The sequence below is a fragment of the Pelodiscus sinensis genome, chromosome 7 (assembly GCF_049634645.1).
Source record: "Pelodiscus sinensis isolate JC-2024 chromosome 7, ASM4963464v1, whole genome shotgun sequence".
In the NCBI taxonomy this organism is placed as follows: Eukaryota; Metazoa; Chordata; order Testudines; family Trionychidae; genus Pelodiscus; species Pelodiscus sinensis.
This window is the reverse complement of record NC_134717.1, coordinates 53,998,306-54,015,089: the sequence shown is the minus strand read 5'-3', so window position 1 is coordinate 54,015,089 and position 16,784 is coordinate 53,998,306. Positions and strand designations below refer to the sequence as shown.

The window sequence follows — 16,784 nt, the reverse complement described above, 5'->3', positions numbered from 1 at the left end:
AGTTCTTGCCCATCCACACGGATGTTGTGGTCAGCCCTTGTCGTCTTGCATTTCCCCACCCACCCCAACCTTGCCAATGCAAGAGTTGACCATAGTCTGGTTGCCGGCAGTTAAACACAGGGACACTAATAAATCATCATAATTGTAGCAACTTGGTGGGTCAGACATGAAAATATCTGGGAGAGGGAGAACATGTGGAAATTACCATCCCCTAGCTATATCTGGAAACTTGTGAGTGATTCAACAACTCTCTTAGAGATGAGTTTCTCTGAGAACTCAGTAATATGGCTCTTCCCATCAGCAATGGGAGTGAATTATGTAACACCCCACACATTCTACAAGTTAACCATAAGTGGTGGTGAAAAGAGCGAGAGTTTCATGTTCCTCTAACATGCTTTTTGTGCATTTCTAGGGTGAAGCTGGTCCAACTGGCCCATTGGGTCAAACAGGCCCTCTGGTGAGTGTCATTTGCAATGTTTGCCATTGGATTTTCTGTTCTGTCAAATACATGACTGTGAGGCTGCAAACACGGATCCCTTGTTTTTTGACAGAAGGCGCTAGTAATGCATCTAGGAGTTAAGATTTGTTGGAAACCATGTCTCTGAGAGCTACATTTTGCAGTTCTGTGCTGGTATAGATGGGTGAAACTTCATTGTAGTCAATGGAGCTATGCTAGTTTTATACCAGTAAAGAATCTGGCTCATCTTGTTCTGTTGTTCCCCAGAACTCACTGAGGTCATGTAAGTATTTTCAATAAATCAGGAAATTAACACAAATCTGAATTAGATTTTGATATGGTCTCTTTCCCATTGTGGTTTAGGGTGATTAACCCCTTTATATCCAGTAGGCCTATCCTGATTCTTTATAAGAAGAGATTTGAATATAATGAAAGTCTCAAACTAGATCACTTTGAGTCAATAATTTAAATTATTTATCTAAGAAAAATATTAGCCAAGGAAACTACAGATAGAGGATTTTTCAGTTTGTGTCTAAATAAACATATGGGATGAGGAGTCTTTTCTCTCTAGCAGTCTCACAATGCTGTTATTTAGATGGTATTTGGAGCATCTGTTAAATTGTAATATTATTGATGTCCAGCAGTAATAATACAGGCACAAACACCAGTAGGGCAGGAGATAAAGCCATCTGGTTTTGATGCATTATCCTCTGTCATGCAGAATTGTAATAACCTTGAAATGTATCTTAATTAGTGAATCAGCCATAATAAATGGGATTGAGTTACTTTGACCCTCAATAGCTATGTAGGGAATTTACTTATTGCAGGGCTGAGTTTTGAAATACAGTTAAAAATGGAAAAAGAGAAATTGCAGAACAGTTCAATTCCCTGGGGCAAAACTTATTAGACTGGCCAAGGATATAGATTTACTTCTACTTTACGGGCATTATAGACCATGGTAATCACTTGCCAAACAAACAAACAAACAAACAAACCAACAAACAAACAATGGTATGATCCTGTAAGGTTTTGACATATGATTAGTTCTGATTCATTCTTGTATTCTCATTAAAAATAGCGAGTACAAGCAGGCTATCTTTGAAATCTGTGGAATACAAATGTCATCAGTGGGAGCAAGACTGTACCCAAGGGGAATCCTTTTGTGAGTAAGGCTTGTGAGATCAGACTTCAAAACTCTATCAGTTCTGCCATGAAAAGTTAGTGGGGAGAGTGTGACGGGGGCGGGAAGAAAAATAAGAGGTGTTCAAAACAAAATTGAAAAAATGCTCTATACTGTGGTTATTCTGAAACAAACAAACAAACAAACAAAAAATAACCGATAAACTACTACATTCCACTTCTTATTATCCTCACACAATGAGTACTCTATTAAAGGTTTTTTTTATTCTTTCTTTATAGGGTCCTCGGGGAATGTCAGGTGAAAGAGGACGAATAGGACCACAAGGTGCTCCTGTAAGTGGATTTGTGGGTTTGTTGAAGTATGTTAGCCCTAAAGCTGTGCTTTATTTGTTTTATCCAATTTATTTCTTCTTTCAAGATGTGAGCTTGCAAAAATTGACTAAGGAATGAGTAACTTATTCACTTTTATGCTCACATTTAACCCCTGCTCCCCACAAGTAGTTTGCAAGGACTAAATAGAGATTTGCAGGATCAGAGTATTAATTTAAATTTTAAAAAGCAATGGCATTGTACTACATTTTCATTAATATAGACGCCAAGAATAAAGTAGATGCATGAGGGTGATTATAAGCAGAGCTGTACAAAATTGATAAATATGTTCACAACATTTTTCATCAGTTTTGTGACCAAGAAATTATATTTTTGTCTTTAAAATGTCTGTAAAAAAGCCATTTTAACAAAAACTTGCAAAGTCTGAAATTGTATATGTTTCTGATATGAATTAATTTTCATCTGAAAGAAACCCTTAAAATGAAGAAGTAACATTATTTTAATTCAAAATAGAACAACCTCCCCCCCAATCTCTCTAAAAATGATCCTATTTTTTTCCCAACAAAAAAAGGTGAATTTTCATGAGCATTTCATGATAAGGTACCATCTATGAAAAGAAAAGCAAATGCTTCATTTCTGTGGTTTTAAATTTTGTTTCAATTCTTTTTTCATATTTCATGGCATTTACAAGTCATTTTGTGCCACTTTCCACTGTAACAAATGTGAACTCCTGAGCCTATTAAAACCACTCACAAAACCCCTTGAATTCAACAGGTTGTGATTTCAGTCTAAACATTTTCCATGTCCATTCTCTAATGGTCTTAAGAATGGGTATAATTTAAAGACAGTTGTAAACTGGCTCCTTCACAGTCATTAAAAAGATTAGACTTTAATGAGAGTTCCTGCAAATGTGCTGTATCTTTTCTGTCTTTATATCAAGGGCGGACGTGGTTCACATGGTATGCCTGGAAAGCCTGGGCCAGTGGTAAGTTTCCTTCCTTGTTCCCAGTGTTGTGGTTTCCCTTTGCCTCCCAGGCATTCTTTCATCAGAACCAGGAGGAACTGTTGCCATTTGTTAGTCTGGTAATGGGAGACAAATCCTGAATATCTTTGCATAATTCTTGACACTGACACAAAATAATTAATCACAACCGTGAAGTTCTGTACTCTGGGAAATAAGATTTTGCTTCACCACAAGTAAGTGATTTTAATCTGTTTGGGTAATAGGGTGGTGCTTTTGTTATACTGCTGATTTACTGTTACTTTAATAAATGGAACCTAGATGCAGAAAGGGTAAGCATTTTAGAAATATGTATTATTATAAAGAATAACTAATAAAAAGCTAGCTGTCTTTGCAAACAAAGATGTCAGGGGAAGTTAAACCAATTTTCAGTAAGAAGAAATGAATTTCACTAATAACAGAAAGATGTGAATTTGCTACCTATTTTCAAAACTTATGAAACTTTTTTTAGAAGAGGTCATGCACTGAGCTGATGAAACAGGAACATATGTACAAATGCATTGCAAGCTAATAAACTGCATCCTTGAGAGAATAATCTATTAAAAAATACATCATTTATATAAAAGTTTTCAAAATTAAAACAATAGTGCTTTTCAATACAAGTTTTACAAGTAGTTTTGTAATACAGAACAGGTATTATAAAATATTTTCAAATAAAGAAAATATAGTATGGCAGTTAAAACTAAGGATTTTCATATAAAAAGTGATTCTGGTTCCAGTCCTACAAACATGCATAAATATTTAACTTAATTCATATGAGTACTTCACTGAAGAATATCTAGAACTCAGTGGGATTATTCATATGTGTAAAATTAAGCACATGCTTAAGTGTTTGCTGGTTTAAGGCCTATAGTACTATTTACTCAATTCTTCTTCTTCACTATGAATGTTTGACAGATTTCCATCAAAAGTAACTTTATTTTTTGTGAATGTCACTTGACAAAAAAATCTGTCAAAGTTATTGCCCATTGATTCAAAATGTGATATTCCTGTATGCTGTTTCTTCATTTAATATGAGGCATACTAATCTAAAGTAAAAATTTTCATTGTTTGAATACATAGTTTTTCTTCATGAATGATATTGAGTAGGCCTTGCATGAACAATGCAAGAAGTAAGGGACAGAAGTAAGGAAACTGAGATTAGCAATGGACAAAGCATAAACTCACAAGTGACTTTGTTAATAATATTGAATTAGTAGATTAAGAAATAGAAAAAAAGTAACCTGTAATGAGTTTGCGGCTACAGCATTGCTTACAGCCCATGGACAGTTTGATATGTACAACGGATTGTAAGGCCAATCATAAAAGTGTATTATACAACATATTTACCAATAATGTTACGTTTGAGTATGTACATAAACTGAACTGAGTGTAATTAAATATGTTGGAGATATGGTGAGTCCTAACCAATTCCACGACATCTGCGTCTGTTCACCTCAGATGTAGCTTTGTGAAATGTAATACAGAAACTTCAGTGACAAATCCAGGTTTGACCCAAGTTTTTTAATTCATGTGAACTGAATAAGATGTTCTCACTGGACTTGGATATACCAAGTGGAAAAAGTCTTGGAGAGAATACAGTGAGGAAACAGTATTTTCCATGTGTTACACAGTAGACTGTACCGTTGTAAACTTCTATAACTTATTACTGACTATAATAGAAGTTCAAGCTGAGAGTATATATAGGTGCCATGTTCAGTTATCTAGTGCATCCTATAGAGAAGGGTGACCACAGCTATTAAAATACTTTTACATGTTTTATTTTTAAAGATGTTTCATAATTTTAAAACAAATCTCTAATTTAAAAATTGAATGTCAAAGCAACTCTGAAATTCCTGATGAAGTATAAATACTTTAGAGGACTTCCAACATGAGCTCAAACCCACTGGGCATGACATCTGGTTGGCTAGCCTATCTGGTACATTCCCTAGAAATCTCATAGGGAGATGCATGATGATTAAACATGATCTCTCTAGAGAAAGTGCTATCCAAATAGATGATAAATTGGATAAGTGCAAAGAAATATGTTGTAATGCTAAAATTATCATTAAAACGAGAAAGATTTGGCAGACAAGTGTCTCTTGACTCAATAAACTGGGATATGGCTTTTTCATAAATACATTAAATGAACTGTTACAGCAGTGCTTTAGCAATTAACTACAAGTTTTTTGGTAGAAATATTCTTCATAATTAATAGTCTTTGGAACAGATTGTTCTTACTGAGTTTGTCAGCAGAAGCTTCATTATATAAAACGTTCTTTCTCAGTTTACATCATGTTCCCCAACGAGGGTATAAATCCAGCCAAAGACAAAGAACGGGAAATCATTTGGGGATATACAGCTGTACTCAATATTTAAGACCACTATATACCACAAATTCAAAGACTATATAATATAGAAGGAAGCGTATGCAACATCTGTTCAGCCCACCCCGCACCATGGCAATGAAAAAATAGCATTAGCCTACACTTGATTGACTCTAAATTATACTTGACAACCATGAAACTTGTACTTGTTATTTTTGGATGCACCTGTGTCAGCTATCTTATTTAATCTGGACCAGATAACTCTGTTGTTCTTCATACACAGAACTCTCACAGGCAAGAGAGCTATTTCTTCAGTGTTTTGATGCTTATTAACATAATTAGGATACTTTTGACAACATTTATATTTTCATGAATATATCATGAACAATATAAGTCTCAATCTACACAATCTGAGTTTTAATGGGGTTTTTCTCTAAGTAGAAAATGCAGGACTATTGAAGTTATTGATCCTAAAGGTCATGTGATTTGAGTGATATGGGTATCATGATTAAGGCTAAGATTTTGTCACAGGTGTTTTTATTAAAAATCCTGGCCAGGAAGTGGGCAATAAACAATAAATCACAGAAGCCCAATTCCTGCCATGCATAAGGCTGATACCAGGAGCCACACGAGGGCTGCATCTAGATTGGCATGATTTTCCAGAAATGCTTTTAATGGAAAAGTTTTCCGTTAGAAGCATTTTCGGAACAGAGCGTCTAGATTGGCATGGACGCTTTTCTGCAAAAGCACTTTTTGCGGAAAAGCACGTCTAGATTGGCAAGGATTCTTTTCCGCAAAAAAGCCCTGATCACCGTTTTCGCGATCGGGGCTTTTTTGTGGAAAACAAATCTGAGCTGTCTACACTGGCCCTTTTGCACAAAAGCTTTGCGCAAAAGGGACTTTTGCCTGAATGGGAGTAGAATAGTATTTCCGCAAGAAGCACTGATTTCTTACAGTAGGAAGTCAAGCTTTTGCGGAAATTCAAGTGGCCAGTGTAGACAGCTGGCAAGTTTTTCCGGAAAAGCGGCTGATTTTCCGGAAAAACTGGCCAGTCTAGACATAGCCCATATGTGAGGCTGGAGCTGAAGTTGAAGAAGTCATGGAGATCAGGTAAAGTCACAGAATCAGTGACCACTGTGATCAAATCGTATCCTTAATCATGATTGACAGGGATTCTGACACTGTTATTACTAAATTGGAATGCCTATATAATTAAGACAGAGCTTTCTGAATGATATTTAACAATATCTGAATTTCACTGGCTGTACAATTTTGTTGAGCTATCTGATGGAGATGCATTGATATAATATAATATAATTTTTGTTTAGATATTTATAATCGTGGCTGATAGAACATCATCTGTATCACAATATGCAGAGATTTTACAGATAGAAAATTTATGAGTGGAAAAATAGTCTCATTCTTTTTGATTATCTTATCCTTTAGTGTCTATTAACATTAGTTTGAGCATAAAGAAGGGGAAACAGCAGATTTGTAATGAAAACTGAAACTAAAAAATATGTTACGGTAATTAAAAGCTATCCTGATTATTGCTTGGAAGTTGGCAGATGAACCAGCAGTAACATTGATAATGACAGTAAAAAAGTGCTTTGTTCAGTGGTTCTCAGGCCTCAGTGGTTCAGGAGCCAAATTAGCAATCAACATTTCCCAAAAGAGCCACAGCAGGTGAATTCATTGTTTCATTTACTATTCAAAATTCTCATAGCAAAATGACTGACTAAATATTATTATATAAACAATGAGTAGTCCTGTGGCACCATAGAAACCAACAAAAATATATATTGTGTTATATTTCTTAGTCTCTATGGTGCCACAGGACTACTACTTTTTAAAGATATAGACTAACACAGCTACCCCTTAGAGACTTTTTCAATATTATCATGCCAGCTACCTAATAAAAGCTAGATAACGAAAGATTGGTTAAAACCTTAGACTGATTTATAATTAAATCGCCCAGAGTTTTAATGTCATATGCTGGAAAGCTGCAAGAGACCCACTAAAGAGCCATTTGTGACTCGTCAACCTCAGTCTCAGTGTCACTGACTTTCTTAAAACATTACATTTATAAGTGGTATTCGGTACCACCTGTTCATTTACACTATTTATAGAACTGGCTTCATTTTTCTTATGTATATTTTGGGACTGGACATTGCATTTAAACCAAGAAGCTCTCCTTGCATGGGCCTTCATCAGTGTTTAGGCTACTAGTTTTGTGATACTGACGTTGGAAATATTGCCTCATATACTGTATCTGTCTTTTTTAGGGACCACTTGGTATAATTGGTTCTCCTGGTTTTCCGGGTAATCCTGGTGTAAAGGTAGGAAATACTGATTTTTTATTGTCTGTTTGACCTATTAACTAGATCCTCATATACCTACAGTTAAAGAGACCACATGTGGAATTCATCTTCACAAACAAAAAGGTCCTTAATAAGTGACTGTGCATTTCACTTTTAATTAAACACCTGGAGATAGAAGCTGTAAACAACAGCTGTGATGAAGCAGTAGGTTTTGACAGAACATGGCCATGGTCATACTGAAGCAACTCTTAATAGAGACTAAGTGGGTGAGGCAATATCTTTTATTTGACCAATTTCCGTTGGTGAAAGAGACAAGCTTTTGAGCTACACAGAGCTCTTAATTCAAATATTATGTTATACCATAAAGTTGTAAAATCAACTGTCTTGATGGAGTTAGCTCTGTAGATGCATCCCCCAGGAAACTGATACAGCTGCAGGAAATAAAAGCTTTAATGAGATCTGGCAATGCACTAGGTTACTGTGCCATAGGTCAATGAATGAACTAAACAAAAGAATTGTAAAACAATTGTGCACTCATGCAAGGTTGGCCTTATCTCGTCTTCCCACACCCCACCCCAAGCGTCCTTTAAACCTCTATAAAAGAAGTTATTTGGCTCAAAGAATGGGAACAAATTAAAACTTTTCTTATTCCATTTGTTAAGAGTGATGATTTTCTGGTAATCTTTATATTTTGGATGGCATACACAAGCCTGAATTACAAAGATATTTAGGTTATCATCACAGCATAAATGTAACAATTAAAATCAGCATTTAGATTGTTTAGGGTTTTTAACTTAATTTTTGATTGTACCTTTCTTATTCAAGTGGTGATTGGTCTGTTTTCCGACAACATTGCATTTAGATACAGTAGACATTTTAATATTCCAGGCATGACTCAGCTCTGACTGGTGACCTAAAGATACAAGGAGTTGCTACTTTCCCTTTCAATAAGTCTTGCATGTGAACATTTTAAAAGGAATATTTAGGAAAGAAATTAGTAATTTAGAACTAACTCATAATTTTGCCATTAGCCAGGTTGAAGGGTGCAGTATTGTAGTGTTGCTACAAACGCAGATTGATGGCAAATTGTTACACCTACAATCAGCAACTGAACTGCAGTATCCCAGGGAAAAGACTCAATAACTCTCCAAACCCCATCATCTGCAGAGGGTGGGTGGAAAAGAAAATCTTGCTGCAATAGAAGGAAATGCAGAATGCCCTATATTCCTCCAGTTCTGCCTACATGGAAATGGGAGACTCAGTTTCCATACTCAGAGAGCTCTTTAGAGACAGAATAATGACTGAATAATACGGCCCAAAACAAAGTTGGGTCATGAATTCTTTAGGAGGGGGTATGAAATCCTGTATTTATCTGAGAATTAATTCTATCTATTACAATTTCTTCCATCTACTTTGTGAGTTTTGGGGACAGGCAGGGTATGGTGAAAGGGATAGCTGAGATGTTTTCTTATAGTGGAGTTCTGCAGCTATAACTGAGAGAAGAATATAGTCGGCATATAATAGCTGGTGATGATGCCTAAGCAAGAAATAATACAACTTGGCTGTCAGATCTCAGGCTAAGTTTAAGGGACTGTCAGGAAAAAAACCCTTTTTGACATGTAAATTAGGTACATTTGATATGAAAATCACTGAGAGGCAATAAACATGGGATCTCAAAATGACTAATTCATTTTAAGGTCTGATATCTCATGATCCGTGACTACTAGAAATTAATCCTGTACATGAACAGAAAATCTGTCCATTAATTACAAAGTAATAACGCAGTTCAAGACCTTAACAGCTTGAACCCCACCATTTTTTATGAAACTGCTCTAATTATAGCTTCAAGGAACAGCAAAGTATATTTGATTTGTTATGTATACTGGCTGATTGGCATTTAAATCCTCCTGTATGAAGTGCTAAAACATTGTGTCATGGAAAACTGAAAGGCCGTGTAAACCTCTATAATTCACATATTAAAATTCTAGCAAAAATATAGTAAAACAAAAACCATAATAAATATTTTGGTGGGCCAAGATGCTCCAGGTATTCTGTGTTGAAATCTCCCTCTCAGCCTTTGCATAGAGTTGATCTCATGCTCCAGTGGAAATTCGCTCCCTGCTCTGACACAGTTGCTACCATCTCACTTGTTTTTTTCCTGATCAGTTTCTTTCTTTCTTTCTTTCTTTCTTTCTTTCTTTCTTTCTTTCTTTCTTTCTTTCTTTCTTTCTTTCTTTCTTTCTTTCTTCTATTCCATGCTTGCATCTTCTTGAATTTTCTTCATTGATTTAAGATTTTTTTTTACTCTTTTTGGATTTGTTTTCTTCCTATCTTAGTTATTGTCATGCTTCTCAAAATGATCATTGTAGTTTTTGTGGGGCTGGGCTGCATTTACTTCGATGGCTGACCTGAGAAGAGAGATTTGGGTTAGTGGATAACTGTCTGAGCCTCCAGCCCTGCATGTGAACATGCTTTGGCAGCATTCAAGAATAGCTCAATAGTTTGCCCATAGCCAGGAAAACATATCTGCCATGAACTTTAAAGACCCAGAGTCATGCAATCTGCCCATCCTTCTTCCCCCCCCCAGAAATGCTCCCCTCCTCTATGCTGAATCCCCACAACTGGTACGAAAATTATTATACAGTAAAAACATCTCTCTCTATTAGCCAGGTAGCCAAGCTCAACAGATGTTGGATGTTGTTTGTACAGTTGGCAACATTCATAAAACAATTCTCTGGAAACAAGATGACATCTGTATAACATATTGGACTAATTTATTATCTTTTTAATGCCTGGCAGAAAAAATAGAGCAATGGGGAAACAAAACAAAACTTCTACATAAATGTTTGAAGGAGCTGACAAGGGAAGAAGCAATGAAATTTTTTTTAAAGGGTGGAACTTCTTCCAGGATTCTCTCCTCAGGTTGTGGAAACAGGTATAGCTGCACTCAGTGAAGCTGTGCAGATTTACACTTGCTGAGGCACTGCCCCTCAGTCCTGAAGATACAATTATATAGTAGCATCAGTTAAAAAAGCAATTGGACCACATAGGCTATGTCTACACTACACTGTTCTTCTGGAAAAAGCTATGCAAATTGTGAATCTTTTGCAATTTGGAAGAGGCTTTTCGGAAAAGGCTTTTCTGACATTTGGCCCATATACACTGGGCCAAATGTCAGAAAAAAACCACCTTTTTCGGAACATTCCTTCTTCCTTGTAAAACGAGGTTTACAGGGTTGCCGAAAAAGCGTATCTGCTTTTCTGAAAAAGAATTCAGAAGAGTAGATGCATTCCCTGGACGCGGAACTGTAGACATAGCCATATGGAGAAAAGTGAGGACCTACCAGAGTGACTTGCATACCAGAATAGTTCAGTGGTCCAGCTAATCTCATAGCCTTTTTCTGACAGAGGTCATTACTGCATGGTACATCTCATGACTTTTGACTATAGAAAGCACAACAAATGCCTACCATGTTCCTGTGTTTAAATATTTTCAATATTAAGTGCTTTTATCAATAAAATCCTGTGGCAGTGAGCTCAACAGCTTAATATATACTGCGAGAAGAAACATTTCTTCTTATCAATTATAATTTATATAGTTTCAAATCTCAGCTGCAAACTATGCAAACAAAGGCTAAAGAATCAACCTGTATTGGCATGTTGATTTTTTGTGTGTGTTTCTTCCTTCTATAATATAGTAACTCTAATGGTGGTGTGGTTTGGATAAGCTATACTGGCTGCCATGCTGTTTATCCTCTAAAACAAAGGTGCTTTGTATATGGGGCTGATTGTGGTTTCAGTTTCAATGGGATAAATCCAGACAGATTTAGGGGAGATTTGGATTCTTATATGTGCTATACCTTTTCCTAATATTAAAATATATGGAAATGTTGGTTCTACTGCTATCCGTTCCAAGCATTATTCCCTATTAATTATTATGTGCTGCTTTTAAAATAATTCCACAACTGATAATTTTCTCTTGTGTAATATTAGGGGGAAGCAGGTCCAACAGGTGCACGTGGCCCAGAAGGTCCGCAGGGACAAAGGGGTGAAACAGGACAACCAGGTCCAGCAGGGTCACAAGGCCTTCCTGTAAGTTCATCAGATTTTGGATACTAATTCTACTGATGGCCTGCACATTGTCTACCCAAATCTAGTGGTACCTTACAATTGTGAGCAGTTAATTCACCCCCCCCCCCCAAAGCATTTTGAGAAATGAAAGACATCATTCATGTCTTTCCATTGTTTTTATTACAAATACCTTTTAGATAAGTGATGAAAAACACTTGCAAATTAAATGTTACACATGCTGATAGAAACTGTGACCTTTTAAGCAGGTGAATAAGTGATATTGACTTTCATGCTTAAAGTTTAACACGTGTGTGTGTGTGTGTGTGTGTGTAGAATTGGGATCAAACAGTGAGCTTTTGCACAGTCTACATATTAGCCTTTATTATCTGCTCCTGAGAGAAGGCACATATACACGTCTAACAATATGTTTTTAATCCTCCATCCATATGCAATGTTATAATGATTTGTATTCTGTTTTTAGGGGACTATAGGGACAGACGGTTCCCCTGGTGCTAAAGGTCCAACAGTAAGTAATCAAATCAACTGTATAAGGATTTTTGATGCTGGATTCCTTTTTTTAATGACAGCATGTCATGCTGCATCTCTTATGCACTGATTTCTTTTGTAGGGATCTCCAGGAACTTCTGGCCCACCTGGTTTAGCAGGTCCACTTGGTTCTCCAGGACCTCAAGGCAGTACCGGTCCTCCTGGCATCCGAGGACAAGTGGTAATAATTTCTTTGTCACCATGATAATGATAATACAGTAATTACTTGTTTAACAATACCCTCTTAACATGTTTTCTCAATAGTACAATTTTTTTTAGGGAAAATTTTTCGAATAACACGACTGTCCCCAAAATAACACAAAAATAATCAAGTGGCAGACTACATCAAACGGCAGTATAAGTTGGTGAAAACAGTGGTAATACGCATGAGTGGATGAATACACATGGTCACAGTGCTCCTCTGCTTACTCACGTGTTTATCTTCGTGTTTTGACAAACCACGGTGACTTGACTTGCTAGATATCTAATGTTGATGTTGATGACCCAGCACCAACAAAAAATTGACTTTGCCACCACCATCTGAAACGCAACCCCCACCTTTTCCATTATTTTTAATTGGAAAATTGACCCTGCATAGCACGTTTTTGCTTAGCACAAACATTTTCAGAAACACATTTATAGTGTTAAATGAGGAATTTCTGTATTTAGCTATGATGTAACTAAGGGAAGCTAATGCAGTTATTAGTAATGCCACTTCTTCATTTCCTAGCAATGAGATGAAATCAGTAGACCACAAAATAGGAGTAAACATACCGAGACTTGGTTCTCAATAACTCCTTATGTATATTCTGAAATAGAGAATTTACTTTCTTAGGTCCCAATTCCAAATTTGACTGCAGAGACCTGTACACAATGTCTTACTGGCTTCAGTGGCACAGGTCTGTTTGGAGTCATCTGTGGAATCAGAGCCTTAATTAGTATTTTGAATATATAATTACAGAGAAACAGACATATTTACAGAAAGCATAAACTATCATAAATGCACTAAAATGTTGTTATAGTTGGTCTCATAGATGGGAGTAGATTTCTGATGACAAACATTGTCCAGAATTATTGAAGAAGTAATTGTGCTTAAATTGTGCTTAAATGCTTATTGAAGTCTTCTGCAAATTAACCATTAGCAATCTGGTTTGTTTAATGTTAAATATATATACTTTCACAGTATTATCAGTTGAGCAATTTTGCTATAAACCAACTGTAACCCCTCTGAGTACAGTTACAGAGTGGAACAGATAGTCATTTACAAAATGTGAGAAATCTGCAGTATATGGGACTGGCCCTTTGGGCTTTTGTATGTCAGCTGTTGGTTACTAAACTGGACAAGAAAAGAAGTTACAGTGATTAGATCAAGTTCTAAGGTTTTTATTCAGACAAAAGTCTTACTGAAGTCAATGGACCTTATATCTGAGTGAGGACTGACTAAGAACATCAGGATCAGGTGCTATTTGGAGTTACCATGTGTGAACAACCTATCTGTATATTGGATTGGCAGAAGCACTGTTGCAATTTTCATTTGAAACCACTGTACATAGATAACTCAGATAAAGCTGGTTGTATGGTTTGTGCACATTGCTGCTCATGGTTGGTATTAATTTATTTCTTTTCAGGGAGACCCTGGTGTGCCAGGTTTCAAAGGAGAAGCAGGTCCAAAAGGGGAACCTGTAAGTCTTTGTATTTTGTTTAATCAGATGAAATTTAAACAAAGAACAATACAAACATTATTGTGTGGTGCACAATACTATATTCATTGAGACCTATCTACCTCTCATTATTGGTTTTGAACTGCAACTAGTGGCCACGGAACACCTTGGTCACATTGTGCTGTGCGTGTGTGGCAGGATGGGTCCTTTGAATCCATGACAAGGTAAACCTTTCAGCCAGTTACCCTTTATGCTTTATTAGCAGCCATGGATGGATCTGGTCCAACTTCTTGATCTGGTGAGGAAATCACTGATCACAAATACTCCTTTGACAACATGCTTTGATTTCATATGAGAAAATATGACGAACAGAACTGAAGATAGTGTAGGTTGGTAGCAATGTAGACTACAGCATCTCATAATGTACTTCAAGGTTGTAATATAGACAGGTCCCCAATGGACTCTACACATGAGAACACTAGGAGACTACTGGCAGTTGCCCAAACTCTGGGCCATGGCCAAGAGAAATGAACTTTAGCTTAATTCAACTCTGTCCACCCATCAGAGGTTCATTGGTGAGTCAGCAGCACTTTTTGTTCAGCAATATGATGCTGATAGACACGATAGTGTTAGCATGGATGTTTCATCTGTGTTCATAGCTATGAGAAGACAATCTATCAACATGACCAGAGCCATCCCAAAGTTTGAATGAAGGCTATGAATGAAAAGATTATTAGCTTTAGCAGAGTTGGGATCAGTTGTAGTCGATTTGGCAATGCCTTTTTACTATTCTTGCTCGATTAAATTATTAGAGAGGGGATAATAGCAAAACTGACAATGCTGACAAATGATTTCTTGAACCTTGGTTAGACTTAAGGGTGTTGGGAAGAATGTCCTTCCAGAAAGAGACACTGACAATTTTTGTCAACTGTGGGACCAGTAAATTTCAATTCCATCTATCAAGAATGAAAAGTGTCCATTTCAGATCCTTTGTGTCATTAAGCCAAAGTTCATCAGGGATGATGGCATGAAGGTTCCATTAGCAGAAGCATTGCAAAATTTACATCAAAGGGTATGTCTAGACTACATGCCTCTGTCGCCAGAAGCATGTAAATTAGACTACCTGACATAGTCACTGAAGCAGGGATTTAAATATCTCCTGCTTCATTAAAATAAAAATGGCCACCACGTTGTGCCGGTTCAGATGATCATCGGCATAACACGGCAGTCAAGACATGGATCGGTCGACAAAGAAAGCCTTTGCCGACCGATCCCTTATGCCTCCTGAAACGAGGTTTACAGGATCAGTTGGCAAAGGCTTTCCTTGCTGACCAATCCGCGTCTGAGCTGGTATAGTACGGCGGCCATGTTTATTTTAATGAAGCGGGGGATATTTAAATCCCCACTTCATTGACTATGTTGGGTAGTCTAATTTACATGCCTCTGGCGACAGAGACATGTAGTCTAGACATGCCCAAAGAGATGCATCACTGAGAAAAAATCTACAGTGTGAATCAGACAGAAAAATGTTGCCTTAAGTTTGCTTTTTTAATATATGGTGATGGAATCCACAAGTTATTTAAATTATTAAATACTAATTTCCTTAATGCTCCTTGCCAAATGATTAATAAACACCACACATTACAAGTAGTTGATTCCTGTGCAAGCAAGTCAATGATTGCAAGTTACAATGTAGAGCCAAATTTCAAAATTACCTTTCATTTATGCATCATTTTGTGCTGAAGTACTAGTTGATAAACATCAGCAAAGGAAAATCTGAATGAGAATAATTGCATGTTATAACTAACTCAAAAGAGATTTTAAAAAAACGTGACCACCCAACTTTGTCCTTTTTTGTTTGGAAAAATGTTTATAGTTTATGTTGGAAGAGTGTTTGACTGAGCCTTAAAAATGATTCATTTGCTTTCTTCTAAACAAGTCAATATTTTCAATAGGGTCCACATGGCCCTCAGGGTCCCATTGGCCCTGTTGGTGAAGAAGGGAAAAGAGGCCCTCGAGGTGACCCTGGGTCAGTAGGTCCACAAGGCCCCATTGGAGAAAGGGTAAGGAAGCCAGAAAAATACTTATATTAGAGGTGCTCCTAGTGAAAATCATCGCTGACCTGGACTTGAATCCGAGCTCCCTTGAAGTCTGTGGTGAGCAGAGTCAAACTTTTCTGTAATGATAATATATTGACAATGCTGGTCTAACATTGTTTCTTACAATAGTGATTTTATGACCTGGTATCTCTGAAGTGATAGGTTGCTGTCTTTTGTAATACACAGAATCAGGCCTTTAGTTATTCATCACCACAAAAGAGTAGTTTATTGGCAAAGTAGCCAGTATGAGGACGACAATTTTATAAGAAAATAAACTGAACTATAATCCCCAATTGCACATCAGATGATTAACAACAATTTATGGTATTTTTATATAGGGTGCTCCAGGTAATCGTGGCTTTCCAGGTTCTGATGGCTTGCCTGGACCAAAGGTAAGCGATTGGGCCCTTTTCCTCCTCTTCATGCATACATATATTCACATAAAAGAAGATAGTAACTGAAAAGACAGACTGCTGTGAGAACCGAGCCCATCCACTTAATGTTTGGAGGCTTAGCTAAAAGGAACTGCAGTATGACAGTGGGTCAGGTCTTCCAACCATGCTGGGACTAGGATTCTAAGTGAAAAACATTGCTTGTCCTATGTGTCTCATGGCTTTTCATTCTCCTTTTATATCTCCATCTTGATGCTCTCATACTTGCACCATGATTTGCAAAAGCCACTGACCAGTAACTACTTACATTGCATTTTGGAGTGTCTATTAAATGAGTATTTGGAGAGGAAGTATTTCTTGTACAATAGCTCTTTCTTGACCTCTCCACTGAGAAGCCTAACAAGTATTTCTCTTATGGACAAGTGACTCAAAGATGTTTTT

General features: G+C 36.8%; 1 protein-coding gene across 1 annotated transcript in view; it reads left to right on the top strand.

The window, feature by feature from the left end:
- COL5A2 (collagen type V alpha 2 chain) overlaps positions 1-16,784 on the top strand; it is a 204,759-nt gene that overhangs the window by 142,729 nt on the left and 45,246 nt on the right. The window contains exons 15-24 of the mRNA XM_006115382.4: positions 413-457; positions 1,877-1,930; positions 2,868-2,912; positions 7,540-7,593; positions 11,568-11,666; positions 12,127-12,171; positions 12,274-12,372; positions 13,820-13,873; positions 15,808-15,915; positions 16,290-16,343. Of these exons, the coding sequence (XP_006115444.2) occupies positions 413-457; positions 1,877-1,930; positions 2,868-2,912; positions 7,540-7,593; positions 11,568-11,666; positions 12,127-12,171; positions 12,274-12,372; positions 13,820-13,873; positions 15,808-15,915; positions 16,290-16,343 (657 nt within the window). The remainder of the gene's footprint in view (positions 1-412; positions 458-1,876; positions 1,931-2,867; positions 2,913-7,539; positions 7,594-11,567; positions 11,667-12,126; positions 12,172-12,273; positions 12,373-13,819; positions 13,874-15,807; positions 15,916-16,289; positions 16,344-16,784) is intronic.